General features: G+C 44.4%; 1 protein-coding gene across 2 annotated transcripts in view; it reads left to right on the forward strand.

Annotated features, from left to right (window-relative positions):
- The window catches only part of QRSL1 (glutaminyl-tRNA amidotransferase subunit QRSL1), an 81,906-nt gene that overhangs the window by 11,561 nt on the left and 52,581 nt on the right, over positions 1–17,764 (forward strand). For both annotated transcript variants that reach the window (XM_040350186.1, XM_040350187.1), the window contains 2 exons: positions 2,089–2,187; positions 2,299–2,395. In XM_040350186.1, the coding sequence (XP_040206120.1) occupies positions 2,089–2,187; positions 2,299–2,395 (196 nt within the window). The remainder of the gene's footprint in view (positions 1–2,088; positions 2,188–2,298; positions 2,396–17,764) is intronic.

The raw sequence follows: 17,764 nt of genomic DNA on the forward strand, positions 1-17,764 counted from the left end.
AATTGCAATAAGCGTTTATCGATTGGTTTGCGCAAAATTTATAGCGTTTACAAAATAGGGGATAGTTTTATTGCATTTTTATAATTTTTTTTTTTTTTTTACTACTAATGACGGCGACCAGCGTTTTTTTTTTTTTTTTCTCATGACTGCGACATTATGGCGGACACTTCGGACAATTTTGACACATTTTTGGGACCATTGTCCTTTTCACAGCAAAAAATGCATTGTTTATTGTGAAAATGACGGTTGCAGTTTGGGAGTTAACCACAAGGGGGCGGTGAAGGGGTTATGTGTTCCCTGAAGTGTGTTTACAACTGTAGGGGGTTGTGGCTGTAGGTCTGACGTCATTGATTGTGCATCCCTATATTAGGGAACACAGTCGATGACAGCGCCACAGTGAAGAACGGGGAAGCCGAGTTTACACGCGGCTCTCCCCGTTCTTCAGCTCCGGGGACCGATCGCGGGACTGTATCGCCGATCGGGTCCGCGAGTCCCGCGGCCGAGGTCATGGAGCTTCGGACTGCGACCCACCGCTGGGCTTTATACAATCACGTACAGGTACGTGATTGTGCCCAGCGGTGCCATTCTGCCAACGTATATCGTCGTTAGGCGGTCCTTAAGTGGTTAAGGTGCATTCTGCACTAATGACACACAGCTCCCAACTGTCCCTTATTTGGAGCAATGTCCCTCTGTCCCTCTTTCCTCCTCAATTGTCCCTCATTTTGGTCTGAGTTATATAATTGTATATAAAATGCACTTTTTATCTTTCCCAGTGCTAAACCTTTCATCCAATTTCCAAATTGCTGCATTTGTAAATTTTAAAAGCCAATATAAAGGAATAGTAGTGGTAAAAAAAAAGCATGTGTGGATTTAATTGACCTTTTTTGGGGGGGTTAATTCTCCTTTAAGGGGGTGTGGCAGGGGGCGTGTCCAAGGCCTACATATGAAATAAACTGATTTGTTGCGCTGAATAGAATACAAAACAAAAAAACTGTGAAATAATAAAAAATACAGCAGCTAACACAATATTGTTGGATACTATGGATAATGATAGAAGATGAGGTGTAGCGCTAAAATAATACAAAAAAAGTTCTAATAAATCACTCCAATGTATTGCAATTGAAGCATGAATCTAATCCAAAAAATCCAGGGAAAGGAGGAGATCGAGTGTAAAGGGAATAAGAGAGCCGCCGCCAGCATCCAAACACACTGACCCTTACCATCAGTACATGGGCAATACACATATAGGATATCCCAAAAACAGAGAACATGGAAACTCTCAATTCACCAGATAATCCCTCTCCCAGAAAGAGCTTCCACCAGTCCTCTCTCCAAGGACCAATCAAATTTAGGTATACTTGGATATCAGCAAGGGGTTAACCAGAGAAGCTCCAATAGCAGACCAATGATAACACGTGTAAAAGATGAGAGACAACTCATTGCGCAAACATCCCATTTTAACATGTGAGTGCATCCATACTTGAAAATAAACATTTTAAATTGATGGGATGTTTGCGCAATGAGTTGTCTCTCTCATCTTTTACACGTGTTATCATTGGTCTGCTATTAGAGCTGCTCTGGTTAACCCCTTGATGATATCTAAGTATACCTAAATTCGATTGGTCCGTGGAGAGAGGACTGGTGGAAGATTTTTTTGGGAGAGGGATTATCTGGTGGATTGAGAGATTCCATGTTCCTTGTTTTTGGGATATCCTATATGTGCATTGCCCATGTACTGATGGTAAGGGTCAGTGTGTTTGGGTGCTGGTGGCGGCTCTCTTATTCCCTTTACACTCGATCTTCTCCTTTTCCTGGATTTTCTGGATTGGATTCATGCTTCAATTGCAATATATTGGAGTGATTTTATTAGAACTTTTTTTGTATTATTTTAGCGCTACACCTCATCTTCTACCAAGGCCTACATATGTTTGCTAGTTGGTGTCCCTCATTCCTATCTCAAAACGTTGGGAGGTATGATGATATATCACATACTGTATATGGAGTAGGCCATGCCTTGCTTACAAACCTGTGTCATGTTTCTTGTTTGTTTTTTTTGGACTGGAAATTACATTTTGTATTTCATTGCAGGCAAGCCTCTTGGGGAATTAGACGGCATCCCAGTTGCAGTTAAAGACAATTTTAGCACCACCAATATAGAGACAACATGTGCATCACACATGCTTAAAGGTAGGTTAGTGCCTCTTCTGGGGATTTGTTCAATGATCTTGTAAGATATTGTTGTTGTTCCTAAAATGTTAATATCCTTTTTTCTATAATTACAATTCTCATATTTTTAAGGTTACATTCCTCCCTATAATGCCACAGTTGTGCAGAAACTACTTGATCAAGGAGCCGTGCTCATGGGAAAAACTAACCTTGATGAATTTGGTATGGGGTATGTAACATGTTCTTAACTTCTTTGTTGAACTGAATGTTGAGCCCGCTTTCTTAGTGTCTGTAAGAGGAGCTCCTGTTTTTCCATAGAAATTAAATAGGTTGTTCCTTTTTTTATAAAGGTCAGCTCCATGCAGAACTGAAATTGGTTGAGCTTGAGTGCGGTAGTTGCGTGCCTTGGTTACCTTTTTAAAGTGGATGTAAACCCGAATATTTTTTTATTTTTATTTTTTATGTCATAATGTACAGTATAAGATTTCCTATCAACTGTGCCCAGTTTTGCCACACAGTTAATCCAGCTCTGAACAATCTTCCTTTATTGTTCAGTGAAATAAAACGGACTTGCAGAGAAAAACCTTAGTCCGTTCTGCCCCCTTGCTGTGAGTGATAGGTTATTTACATATCTCATGCACTAGCCCGGAGACAGGCATTATTTTTTTAAATCCCACCCCCCACTCCTTTTCTGAAGTCATGTGGTTACTTTTCTGGATTTTGACTGGATGTTAGTGATTATAGCAGAATTTAGTGTAAGGGGGGTGTATAGGTGGGCGGGAAGTCTACTGACATCACGACTCCACCCACAGAGCTCCAGACAACAGATCCACACACAGAATCTGCAGTTTTTAAGTTCTTATAACAGACAGAGGGGAGACATTTGACAGGTAAGGATACATGCAGGAGGCATCTATATCCTTCTAGATCAGCACTATGGCAGTAGTTTAGAAAGGATGAGAGTGGGTTTACATCCACTTTAACAGGGCTGTAATAACGGTTTTGCTCTTACATGTGTATGGTGTGTTTTTCTGGTTTACAATAGACTTTGCACAATCTACTGAGGAAATGCAATATCCTAATTTAGCTTTGTAAACGCCATGGGAGTTGGTCAAACTTGGAAATTTTGAGTGAGTATATTCACTACTAAAGTCCCAGACAAATACAAGAAGGCAGCATGTGATTCCAATTCTAAGTAACCACACAAATCTAAATGATCAGTTTACAATAGTATTGGTCTTTTAATCTGCCCTGGAAGAATGACAGATTCTGGTTGCTATGAATGACACAAACATGTTATCAGCCAGCTGAGAATGGAGGTCTATGTCATATTTAACAACTCCTCAGAAAACAGCATTGTTTTAAAGTAATATTGTGGCTACTAGTTTATGGCATTGACTTTCCATTTGAGTAAAATAATTGAATACATTAAACTATTCCTTTGCACCTATTAACCACAGATCAAGGTAATGTGGGTGACATTTCATGATCTACTTGCCAATGTATCCTTTACAGCGTTTTGAAAGTGATGGTTTCATGTGTGTAGGAAAACAGTAGCAGGTGGTATGTTATTCATGAAAGAATAATTTAGTCCAGTGCACTGTGATCGCAGACTACTTTCACCGCGCCAAGTTCAGGGGATTCTAATGACTGGCTGCACAGATCAAATCTCCATGCTTATCAGAACTCTAGAATAGCAAGCTGAACTGGCTTATCTTGTTCCATGGGAAAGCAGACTTGTCAATTCTTTATGAGGAAAATACTGACTGTCCTAGCACAGGAAACACCTTTCTCAGGGATTCAACATAAATATTTAATGTTTTTATGACTGATATGAATCAGTGTCGGGTAGCTGTGCTTTAGAATTCTCTCCTAGGAGTGATTAGACACATTTTAAGGTTGCACTTATTAACTTCACCTGTTTGAAAGAAGACAGGTACTGTATTCTTATTCAAGAAAGCTGAACAAAATATAGTAATGAAGTGCTGAGTGAAGTAACCTATAGCAACCTATTCGCTTCCTCTCTGCTAGTGTAATCCGAGAAAGATACATTTTTATTTGTTGGTAAATTGCACTTAACCACTTAACGACCGCCGCATGTACATATACGTCGGCAGAATGGCATGGACAGGCACATCCATGTACCTGTACGTGCCTGCCTTGACGTGGGTCGGGGGTCCGATTGGGACCCCCCCCCCCCCCGGTACATGCGCGGTTCCCGTGGCTGTAGGAGCGATCCGGGATGAGGGGGCGGCTGTTTGTTTCTGGCCACCCCCTCGCGATCGCTCCCAGCCAATCCTCTTCCGCCGATGGACTTCCTCTGCCTGTGTAATGACTAAGCACTGACGCCAGTGCGAAACGTTGGCCATACTGATTTTTGTGGGCTTGCAGTGACTGTATGCACAGTTGAAAATAAAGACATCTCTTTTAAAGAAAATTTTGGAGTGCGGCTGTCCAGCTTTTGTTCTTTTGTTTTTTGCCAGGCAGGAGGAAGTGATGTCATCTCTCCTCTGGCGGTCTTTTCGTCCGACACAGAGGAGAGAAGACATCATCCAACAGTAAGTTGCACCTAACAGTACACTGACACAGGTACATATAGGCACACAAACCCGCCCCCAGTCACAGTGTCACTGATTGCAGTGATCATTTATTTACTGATCACTGCATTTAGTGTCATTTGTGACAGTAAAAAGTTGCAGGGCAGTTTGTTGTAGCCCCCTACCCCCCCCCCCAATAAAGGTTTAACCCCTTGATCACCGCCCTAGTTAACCCTTTCACCCCCTATTGCCAGTGTCACTAAGCGATCGGTTTTCTGATCGCTGTATTAGTGTCACTGTTGCCGCTAGGTAGCTAGTTATTTTTTTAGGTTCGCCGTCAGGTTTTTATAGCGTTAGGTACCCCCATAAATTTTCTAAATAAAGGTTTTAACCCCTGATTGCCCCTAGAGTTAACCCTTTCACCAGTGATCACCGTATAAGTGTCACTGGTGATGCAGGTTAGCCAGTTAGTTATTTAGGTTCGCCGCCAGGTTTTTAGAAAGCGCCAGGTACCCCCATATATTACCTAATAAAGATTTTAACCCCTGATTGCCCCCTAGTTAACCCTTTCACCAGTGATCACCGTATAAGTGTTACGGTTGACACTGGTTAGTTAGTTTGCTGTTTATAGCATCAGGGCACCCGCCGTATATAACCCAATAAAGGTTTAACCCCCTGATCGCCCGGCGGGTGATATAAATAAAATTTTAGCGTCAGTCAGGGTCTGCGTCACCCCAGGCAGCGTTCGGTTAGTGCCAGTAACGCTTACACCCACGCGCAAAGCATACACCCCCCTTAGTGGTATAGTATCTGAACGGATCGATACCTGATCTGATCAGATCTATACTAGCGTACCCAGCAGTTTAGGGTACCCAAAAACGCATTGTTAGCGGAATCAGCCCAGATACCCGCCAGCACCTGCGTTTTGCCCCTCCGCCCAGCCCAACCCACCCAAGTGCAGTATCTATCGATCACTGTCACTTCCAAAACACAACACACATAACTGCAGCATTCGCAGAGACAGGCCTGATCCCTGCGATCGCTAACAGGTTTTTTTGGAAGCGTTTTCTACGTTTGTCCCTCTTTTTGCATATGGATGATGGCACTGTAATTATTTTAATAATAATAATAAAAAAACTATCTTGGTAGCTTTTTCCTAATCAATATACAGCTGTCACATGACCCAGATCTTTCCCAGTCTGCCTGCAGGGAAATATAATCCTCTGCTGCTGGTCACATGTTAAAAAAAAAAAGCCTTTGGAGTACAGAGTAAGAATAATTAATATCAATAAACTGTTTTAAATTGTCATACAAATACAGTATCTCATAAAAGTGAGTACCGAATTTCTTTATCGTACATCACGGGACACAGAGCCGCATAGCCATTACATGTGGGTTATAGAGTCTACCTTCAGGTGATGGACACTGGTGTAATCAATTAAACAGGAAGTTCCCTCCCTATATAACCCCTCAACTGAGTACCTCAGTTTTTTCATCAGTGTCTAAGGTGTTGGTCACGAGTTAACATGTGCTCTTAGGAGCTCCACTGGAGGGATCCATGCTGGATGTAAAAAGCCTCCATAAATCCGGATCCGTCCAAGGTGCTTCATAGCCAAAGTGGACGGTACCCGGGCCTCGATACGAAGAACGAGGTTTAGCCTATAATGCCTCTCTGCGGAGGGCTGGATCCTGGGTTCCAGAACTCTGTGCCTTCTAAGGACCAAATGTTTTTTTCTTCTGCCAGGGTGCTATATAGGTCCAGGGGTGTGGTGTTCCTGCCATGGACCCCAGTCCCTGAAGGTCTAGGACTATACCCACGGTGAAGGGGGAAGATTGGGCCTCTTGCTTGGCAATACCCTGCAGCGTGGAAAGGTAAGAGAGGGACCTACGGGACTTGGTTCGACAGTAGGTCTTCTGTAGGGGACTATGGGTCTCGCCTATATTATGTTTCTATGCATGGGCAATGTAAACCACTATGTCTTCTGAGACAGGATGGCTCAGGGCACCCATATACCTCCCCTAGCCGGCATTTAGCCTGGGCCACTATGTCTGTTCAGACAGGATGGCTGTAGTACCCATATATCTCCCCTTGAAGGGGCTGGTACATAAAAAAAAAAAATGCCCTTAACCCTATGCAAAGGATTGTCTTCCATGAGTAGCTGCAAGTCTTATCTGTTTTTCCACTACTATGGGCAGTAAAAGACATACCTGATGTTTTCGCTTACCATGCTTTCCAAAGACGGAAGCTTAAGTGTTAGCTGGTCTATTGTGCGTCCCACTTCCTCAGCTTCAGGCTCTACCATGTCGCACGTGCTCACCGGCTCAGTGCAGTCGCAGAGAGGGCTCTTCAAAAAGGCCCAGACGTCAGAGCTCTGTAAATCTAGGGGGACACAAACGTAAGCACCTTGTGTGAGTTGGATACAGATTCATCTAAGACGCCTACTCCGCATCTAGCTGTGCAGATTAGCAGGCATTGTTGCTGCCAGACTAAGTTCAGCTGTTGATGCACCTGGGTTAAGCTCCTCTGCTTTTAGCTTAGGACTTTTGTCTCCCCATTGAATAAGGTCAGGGGTAGGAATATAAAAAGGAATCGCCACCTGAACCTGGTGGCCCCTTATTCTCCCCTGTAGAGACTTAAACAGCTCACAGATTGAGCCACCAGACCTGTCAGGCAATCAATGTAGCCTCCCCCAACATTGCAGCCACTCTGCATGTGTTTTGTTTTTTGCATCACATTTGTTGTTCTACAAGAGGTTAACTGCTATGTTCGCAGCATCCTCACAAGAAAAAAAAAAAAAACAGGGTGTGTCCCTTTTCCTGCTTTAATCCTTAAACAAAGGGATTAGAAGAGCTGGGGATGAAGGTTCACTGTCAGAGGACAGGAGACAGGAGCTGCAGCCTAACGAGGAGAAGCTATCAAAAGCCCTACAGGTTCTGATTGCACCTACGGTCTTTTCAGAGATTCATGCTGCATATAACTTCCCTCTGCCTACTTGGCCAAAGCCTCTATCTTCTCCTTAGAGTGTAAAGAGAGGTTTTCCTATAGGTGGCTAGTAAGACCTCCATATGGTCCTCAGCCTGGTGTCGGCTTCAGGCTAACCAAATGCACATCTGAGGGATGCACAGTTGCTGGTACACATTGCTAACGTCTCTTAATTGAGGAAACGCACATCTACAGAGGATAACTTCCTCTTTACCAGTCTGCATGTTGCATAAGATACATGAGTTTGGAATGCATGTGGGATAAAAACAAGTAACAGAGCATGTTTTATTGTGGATCGCATAAGGATACATGTTTCTGTCTGTATGGTGTTGCACGTTTGTTAGAGTTGCATAGAAATGCTTGAGTGCATAAAGATGCTAGTTACCTGATCACTCAAGTCCTGGATTACCCAAGGATATTTGGTCACACAGAGAGACTTGTTTCCACAGAAAGGCCTAAAATCGCATAAAGACGTTTGTATGCATAAAAATGCTGGATCACACATGGTTACCCGATCACCCAAATCCTTGATTACCCAAGGATATTTGGTCACACAGAGAGGCTTGTTTCCACAGAAGTGCCTAAGTTCACATAAAGATGCTTGTATGCATAAAAATGCTGGAATCACACATGATTACCTGATCACCCAAGTCCTTGATCCCCCCCAAGGATATTTGGTCACACAAAGAGGCTTGTTTACACAGAAATGCCTAGAATCGCATAAAGAGGCTTGAAGGCATAAAAATGCTGAATCACACATGATTACCCGATCACCCAAGTCCTTGATTACTCAAGGATATTTTGGTCGCACAGAGAGGCTTGTTTCTACAAGAATGCCTAAAGATCGCTTAAAGATGCTTGAATGCAAAAAGAAGCTGGATCACACATGGTTGTCGGATCAACAGCGTCCTGGATTACCCAAGGATACTTGATCACATAGAGAGGCTTGTTTCACAGAAATGCCTAAAGTCGCATTAAGATGCTTGAGTGCATAAGGATGCTGGATGGCACAGGGGTGCTTGGTCACACAAGAGTCCTTGGTCACACAAGGGTTCTTGTCCGCACAATAGTTCTTAAAATGCATAAGATGTTGATCGCATGGAAGATGCTGAATCGCATAAGGATGCATGATTACTTTAAAGTTGCACATGGCGGCCTTATTAAGCAATACAGGATTCCTTGTGTTTGCATAGAAATACGTGTCTGCATGGGTTCATGTTGCACATTGTTGCATATCACGTTTATAGCGCATGCTTGCTTGCAAGATGCTTGTTCCAGAGCACACATGCTATATGCATGTTTTGCTTAAAACATATTTATATGAATTCATGCTTCCAGGAACACATGCTGCCATGTACACACACTTCCATTGAGGCATATGACTTTAAAGGAGTTGTAAAGGTAAAAGTTTTTTTACCTTAATGCATCCTATGCATTAAGGTAAAAAAACATCTGACAGCACCGCCCCCCCCCGAGCCCCCGTTTTACTTACCTCACCGTTCGAAAGTCCCGGGCGCGTGCTTGTCATCCTGCTCGGTTCCCAGCCTGGCCGTTGATTGGCTAGGCTGGGCGGATTGATAGCAGCGCAGCCATTGGCTGGCGCTGCTGTCAATCACAGCGGATGACGTGGCGCGCCGGGGGGGCGGGGCCGAGTGATACAGTCGGCGGCTATGGCCGCTGCTGTATCACGGGAGCGCGCTCGCAAAAGCTTTCCACCATGCGAGGGAGCTCGCATGAACATGGAAAGCTTTTGCGAGGAGGAGCCGAGACAGCCGCCGAGGGACCCCAGAAGACACGGATCCGGGTCACTCTGTGCAAAACGATCTGCACAGTGGAGGTAAGTATAACATGTATGTTATTTAAAAAAAAAAATAATTGTACCTTTAGTGTTCCTTTTAACACTTGCCACATACACATATGGGGAGCCAGTTGCATATGTGTTTATTTACTTGGGTCTGCAGAGGTTGTGTGCGTTTTGCAGGGGAACAGCACTATCTCCAGTTGGTGGTCTTGCCCTTTTGGGTAAACCTCCATGCCTGGATTGTCAGGGTGCTAGGGCCCGCCTCTAGCAGGTCTGTAGGCCCAGGGTATAGCAGTAATGGCATACCGAAGCAAACTCCTGCTGATGGGTCAGTCAGTAGCATGGCTGGACCTAAGGGTGTCCAGCATGGTCAAGTATCTGGAACTCCTGGGTTGGGATTCCAGTCTAAAGATACATTCTTTCATTTCACAAGAAGCTGGGTATGTTTGGCACAGTCCAAAAAGGAGAGTTTTTTTGGCCTCAGACAAGACCATCGCTATAAGAAAACTGGTCTATGTGGTCACGGCAAGGAACAGTTCCTTACTTTTGGCCTTTTGATTAAGGCACTAGGGAAGATGCTGGCTTCATTCAAGACAGTTCCCTATACTAACTTTTATTCAGGGCTGTTATAAACAGTATTTTGTCGGCCTAGAAAGAGTGGATCTTGACCTAGCATTATCCAAAGTACCCGGTCCCAGAGATATGCTGGAATTCCTCTTGGTGATTCTTAACTAAAAGGGCTTGCCAGGTCAGGAAGAGACCATGGCCCAGGGGAAGTAGTCAAGCTCCAAGGGAGCCTTATCTGTCAGCTAGAGCTACCGATGGAGCATCTGGCTTAGGGACCTGAACATTCAGGTGGCAGGTTGGTTCTGTCAGAGTACAATCAGACTATGCCATACTACTGATTTACTTAATTTACCAAGGAGGAGCTTGTGCCTTGCCTATTGACATTCGTCATTTCATGAAATGCAGGATTGGCAGGCGATTCGCTGGAGCCGTCAACAAGTGTCTCCGGGAGAATGACCTCTACACCCCGACTGTTTTCCTGACCAAATGTCACAGAAATAGTACCCTGTACATAAGATGTATTGGCATCCAGGCTCAACAAGAAATTGAACAGCTTGGGGTCAAGGATAAAGGATCGGGGCAGATGTGTTTGTAATCCGGGGGGACCAGTTGTCACTGGTTGTGTCTCTCCCCCCAGTGCCGCGACTTTTGTGGCTTCTATGCAACATTAGAGGAGAACGGAAGCTGGCCTGATTACTCCGGCATAACCCTGACGACCTCTCGGTGCAGGAACAGTAAGGGTGGTCCCTTACATCTTGTCCAGGCCTACTTTGCAGGGGGTATTACATCCTGCCTTGCAACAGGTGAATTAATGGTCTGGCTAATATAGCCCACATTCTCGAGGATCGGGGCTTTCAGAATCAGCGGCAATTCCCTTGATTCATACAAGAGAGATGGCCTCCAGGACCAGATATCCTACGGTCTGGAAGGCCCATGTTCCTGGTGTGAAACCAGATGGTGGCATCCGTGGAAGTTTGTCAAAGGTAAAATTCCTGCCTTCCTATATTTGGAAAGGAGACGGAGCTAGCCTTAAGTTATATCAAGGATCCGATCTCGGCCTTGCTTCCAAAGGTTTACTTCACACTCTTACTTACTTCACACTCTTTGGTCCGGGCTGTTATACAAGGGGTGACGTGCATAAGTCCACCAGTTGGGTCGCCCTTGTGCTCGGAGGATTGGCTCTAGTTTTGTCGGCTTACAGGGTCAGCTCCTTGGGCCGATGCACCATATTTCCCTTCATCCTTTAACAAGGGAATTGGTGTTCTTGGTTGTGGTAGCCTCCAAGAGAGTTTCAGTATTGGCAACTTTCTTGGTATAGAGCCATACTCAATTATTCTTACAAGTAGAGTGATTTTCATCCTCACCCAACCTTATTTACTAGAAGGATCTAGTATTCATTTGAATCTAGATATTCTTACCTTCCCTTTTTTCAAAACCTTGTTTCACGGAAGGAAAAGTTATTGCTTTTCTCTCAATTGAGATGAGAGCAGTTAAATACCTATCTGAAGGTTTCAGATATCGAAAGCTGACGTTTTTATTGGGCTGCCAGAAGACCCTAGATGGGCAGGCAGTGTTCAGGTCAGCTATTAAAATGGTTACACTCTAGAAGTGTCTAGGCCTATCTGAAGCGGCTGCTCGGATACGGAAAACTGATGTTTTGGCGCTACCAGGAGGCCCCAGGAAAGGGCAGGCAGCGTCTAAAATCAACTGTTTTTAAGGTTGATTCATCAGGTAATTAATCAGGCTTGTGGTTAGAGTAGGATTCCCCCTGTTTTTTTGTGGGGGTGCTCCCTACCAGGATGGTAAGCGCTTTATGCGCAATGCATTTCCAAGCCTTTATGACGCAGATTTTCAAGGCCGCAACTTGGTCATCTGTGCTTACGTTCACAAATTCCTATCAGGTGAATATAAGGCAAGAGGATGCAGCTTTTTGGCGCAGTATGCTGCAGGCAGCATTATAGGTCCTCACGTCTGATGGCAGTCTGCGTTGTTGGTGTCTCCCTCCCCTCAGTAAGCATTGCTTTGGGACATCCCACATGTAATGACTATGCGGCTCTGTGTCCCGTGATGTACGATAAAGAAAATAGGATTTTTATAACAGCTTACCTGTAAAATCCTTTTCTTGGAGTACATCACGGGACACGGCTCCCACCCCTCTTGTTTGGGGATATTGGGACACTTATTGCTTTGCTACAAAAACTGAGGTACTCCCAGTAGGGGAGGGGTTATATAGGGAGGGAACTTCCTGTTTAATTGATTACACCAGTGTCCATTACCTGAAGGTAGACTCTATAACCCACATGTAATGGCTATGCGGCTCTGTGTCCCGTGATGTACTCCAAGAAAAGGATTTTACAGGTAAGCTGTTATAAAAATCCTATTTTTCCGGCGTATAAGACGACTTTCTGGATGCAAAAAAATGCATCCAAAGTCTGGGGTCGTCTTATACGCCGGGTACGGTCTCCGTGCTGCGAGCGTCCATGATTTAAAAGACGCTCCTTCTCCTCACACTGTCCTGTGTTAGGCGGAACACAAATCTTCCCAGCAGAGCCTCTGTTCTGTGTTCCTCCTATCACAGATGCCTTCTCATCCTCGGACGAGATGAGAAGACGTCCGTGATAGGCGGAACACAGAACAGAGGCGCTGCTGGGAAAATTTGTGTTCCGCCTAACACAGGACAGTCTGAGGAGAAGGCGCGTCTTTTAAATCATTGACGCTCGCAGCAGGGAGACTGTCACCGCGAGTGCAAGTGAGTGTTTGCAGTGATTGCACAGAGAGGGGGCAAGTTCAGGCACAGAGAGGGGGCAAGTTCAGGCACAGAGAGGGGGCAAGTTCAGGCACAGAGAGGGGGCAAGTTCAGGCACAGAGAGGGGGCAAGTTCAGGCACAGAGAGGGGGCAAGTTCAGGCACAGAGAGGGGCAAGTGATGGCACAGTGGGGGCATGTAATGTAATGGCACAGTGAGGAATGTAATGTAATGTAATGGCACAGTGAGATTTGAAAAAGCCTGTTTCTGTCAGCAGTTCTGGCTACCCCTCAGCTTCCAGAAAGACTAGTAAGAAGGGGGTAGTCTTATACAGTGAGTATATCCCAAAACCAACATTTTTTCCTAGAAAATTAGGGGGTCGTCTTTTATACGCCCAGTCGTCTTATACGCCGGAAATTACGGTACACATTTTTGTAAATATTTTATTATATCTTTTCATGTGACGACACTGAAGAAATTACACTTTGCTACAATGTAAAGTAGTGAATGTACAACTTTTATAACAGTGTCAATTTGCTGTCCCCTCAAAATAACTCAACACACAGCCATTAATGTCTAAACCACTGGTAACAAAAGTGAGTACACCCCTAGATGAAAATGTCCAAATGGGGCCCAATTGGCCATTTTCCCTCTCCAGTGTCATGTGACTCAGTGTTACAAGGTCTCAGGTGTGAATGGGGAGTGGGTGTGGTAAATTTGGTGTTATCACTCTCACTCTCTCATACTGGTCACTGGAATTTCAACATGGCACCTCATGTCAAAGAAATCTCTGAGGATCTGAAAAAAAGAATTGTTGCTCTACATAAAGATGGCCTAAGCTATAAGAAGATTGCCAAGACCCTGAAACTGAGCTGCAGTACAGTGGCCAAGACCATACAGCAGTTTAACAGGACAGGTTCCACTCTGAACAGACCCCACCATGGTCGACCAAAAAAGTTGAGTGCACATGCACAGCATTATATTCAGAGGTTATCTTTGGGAAATGGACGTATGAGTGCTACCAGCATTGCTGCAGAGGTTGAGGGGGTGGGGTCAGCCTGTCAGTGCTCAGACCATACGCCGCACACTGCATCACATTGGTCTGCATGTCTGACGTCCCAGAAAGAAGCCTCTTCTAAATATGATACATAAGAAAGCCCCCAAACAGTTTGCTAAAGACAAGCAGACTAAGGACATGGATTACTGGAACCATGTCCTGTGGTCTGATGAGACCAAAGATAAACCTATTTGTATAGCTGGTGTCAAGTGTGTGTGGCGGCAACCAGGTGAGGAGTAAAAATACAAGTGTGACTTGCCTACAGTCAAGCATAGTGGTGGGAGTGTCATGGTCTGGGGCAGCTTGAGTGCTGCCGGCACTGGGGAGCTACAGTTCATTGAGGGAACCATGAATGCCAACATGTACTGAGTTATACTGAAGCAGAGCATGATCCCCTCCCTTCGGAGACTGGGCCGCAGGGCAGTATTCCAACATAACGACCCCCAAACACACCTCCAAGATGACCACAGCCTTTCTAAAGAAGCTGAGGGTAAAGGTGATGGACTGGCCAAGCACGTCTCCAGACCTAAATCCTACTGAGAATCTGTGGGGATCCCCAAACAGAATGTGGAGGAGCACAAGGTCTCTGACATCCACCAGCTTCTTGATGTAATCATGGAGGAGTGGAAGAGGACTCCGGTGACAACCTGTAAAGGTCTGGTGAACTCCATGCCCAAGAGGGTTAAGGCAGTGCTGGAAATAATGGCAGCCGCAGAAAATATTGACACTTTGGCCCCAATTTAGACATTTTCACTTGATTTATTTTAAGGGGAAAGCTAATTTACATTTACATTTGCCCACATATGTGACTCTATATTCACATGCGCTGCTCAGATGTGATAGGGAGGAAATGCTCGGCATATAAACTCACTGAAAACTGAGCATGTGCAATGTTGCATCACAGCTGTAAAATCCCTAGTTGAATTGGAGACTTGGACAGAAGGGGGAGCTAGAGAGCAGCGGATTCAACCAGTTTTTTTTTGCAGAATACAGAGTGAGTATGAACACCATGTAATACACAATTTATTAATAGTTTTTATGATCTGGGTTTAGTGACACTTTGGTCTCTTGCACATAATACTCCTGTTTTAACATCTACTTTTTTCAGAAGTTTTTTTTATTTTATTTTTTGTATGTATTCATGCTCACTTTCACGTATATGCGTTCGCACACTTCTCCGCACAAACTTATTCTCACGTACTCTTTCTGCACAATATGTAAATTGACATTTGCACGTGTTTGCAAGCATGAGGCTTGCGTAAGTTGACCAAAAAAGCTGATTTTTTTTTTTGTTTTTTTTTTTTTTCTGAAGAATGCACGGCGCCTATTTACGTGCCTGTGTGCATAGGCCCATTACAATTTATGGGCTGAATTTTAGAGTAGAAAAAAAGCTGTACTGAGCTTTGTTAAACTGCAGTGTACAAGAGGCCTTCAACTGAATACAACTGAGGATTGTTTCCTTATACATGTTGGTTTAATATTTTTTTTGCTTATTACATCATTGTTATTGCATCATTTGTGATTGTTGCTTTTCCTTCAAAGGACCGTTGTACCCAGGAACAAAAACATACTGCATATGCATTTTTTTATTAATGCCTATAAAGATTGTGACATTCCCAAAACTTTAGCACTATGCATATATTTAATATGCAACATGGCTTTATGCATACTGCATTTGAGGCCACAGGAATAAATAAAATGATGGTGTGCTGGACAAAAAGAATTAGGTGTATGAAAAAAAAGGTTCCTGTCAACAAGGCCACTTTGGTTGTAAAAGGACCCTTTAATAGATATCTGGAGGACTCCAATGCTGATCTTCTGAAAATGCCTTGCTGTCTCTGGCTTCATTACTTTTAAGGGATGACCTGGAACAAACATGTAGATCAGGAACTTCAAGGCTAAGGCCTCGTACACACGACAGAGTTTCTCGGCAGAATTCGTCGAGAATCTCGGTGAAGAGCCGGATTCTGTCGAGAAACTCGGTCGTGTGTACATTTTTGGCCCGATGGAGCCGCCGAGGAACTCGTCGAGCAAATAGAGAGCAGGTTCTCTATTTTCTCGATGGCAGTGGATTTTGGCTCGACGAGTTCTTCATCGGGCTGTTTTTTAAACGAGAAACTCGGTCGTGTGTATGCTAAGAAACTTGTCAAAAACTTAGACACTGGAGACCAACATAGGTAAAACTAGCGTTTGGATTGGAGATAGCACATTCGTGTCGCTTCCAACATTATTTAATCGTTTATTTGCAGCGCTTTACACAATTTTTCCTAAGGGCACAAAACAGCAATATAATAATTTTTTTTTAACGATATTCACACAGAGTTCCTTAAAATTAGGTGGAACCTTTTTCTTACTGGACTCAATATTTTTTTTTTTTTTTATTGTCACCTTATTTTGGTCGTGTGTTTTAAATCCTGATTTTAATCACCTTATTTTTTAATTTTTAAAAAATGATAATCCTTTTAGTTTTTGTAATGTCAAGTTCCCCCCATAGAAACCTTATTGCTTTGTCTTATCTCATGTGTCCCTTTCAAATTACACCTTATATCCAATTTTTACAAAATAATAACCTGCCTTCTCACTTGCAAAATTGAAATGTAAAAAAATACAAGGACAAGTATGAACTGTAAAAAAAAAATGTACCATTTATTTTGGTAATAAAAAAAAATTTGATATGCAAAAGTCAGCACTGGAGAGCTTGCTGCCATTTGTGCACAGCCAGGTGTGGCCTGATGTGACTGGTGATCAGTTGGAGGCCAAAATGGGGACTTGAGAGGATCATTCAGGAAGTCACGCATCAAGGTCTTGGACTCCCCGAGGTCAGAAACTGGAGCAGGGCAGGCAGATGTCACCAGGTTGTGGTACTACAGCAGCCTGAACTCTGGTACACCACATGGAAGTAAGGGAGTCACTTTCTTGATTTCTTCAAGGCCTTCCTTGGTGGCTTCCCTGCAGCCTGCTCTTTCACCTTCTCTGCAGCCTTCTCAGCAGCCTTCCTCTTATGCCTGGCTGGAGGTGGTGCCACAGGGGTAGTACTCATGCCAGGAGGAGGAGTAGACGAAGGTGGTGGAGGATGAGTAGCCGACGGTGGTGGAGGAGGAGGAGGAGCAGTAGAAGGAGGAGGAGCAGTAGAAGGAGGAGGAGTAGAAGGAGGAGGAGCAGTAGAAGGAGGAGTAGAAGGAGGAGGAGCAGTAGAAGGAGGAGGAGTAGAAGGAGGAGGAGCAGTAGAAGGAGGAGTAGAAGGAGGAGGAGCAGTAGAAGGAGGAGGAGTAGAAGGAGGAGGAGCAGTAGAAGGAGGAGGAGTAGAAGGAGGAGGAGCAGTAGAAGGAGGAGGAGTAGAAGGAGGAGGAGTAGAAGGAGGAGGAGCAGTAGAAGGAGGAGGAGCAGTAGAAGGAGGAGGAGTAGTAGAAGAAGAAGAGGAAGAAGAATGTTCAGATGGAGCAGGAGAAGAAGAGGAAGAAGAATGTTCAGATGGAGCAGGAGAAGAAGAGGAAGAAGAATGTTCAGATGGAGCAGGAGAAGAAGAGGAAGAAGAATGTTCAGAAGGAGCAGGAGAAGAAGAGGAAGAAGAAGGTGGGGGAGCTTGAGAAGGAGCAGGAGAAGAAGAAGGTGGGGGAGCTTGAGAAGGAGCATGAGAAAAAGAAGAAGAAGGTGGGGGAGCTTGAGAAGGAGCATGAGAAGAAGAAGAAGGTGGGGGAGCTTGAGAAGGAGCAGGAGAAGAAGAAGGTGGGGGAGCTTGAGAAGGAGCATGAGAAAAAGAAGAAGAAGAAGAAGAAGGTGGGGGAGCTTGAGAAGGAGCATGAGAAGAAGAAGAAGGTGGGGGAGCTTGGGAGTTATGTGGTGTGTGAGGATGGGGATGGCGGCAAATCACAGTGTCCTCTGTGAGAAGACCCCTCACCCCCTGATTT

Source organism: Rana temporaria, chromosome 4 (genome assembly GCF_905171775.1).
Source record: "Rana temporaria chromosome 4, aRanTem1.1, whole genome shotgun sequence".
NCBI classification, from domain to species: domain Eukaryota; kingdom Metazoa; phylum Chordata; class Amphibia; order Anura; family Ranidae; genus Rana; species Rana temporaria.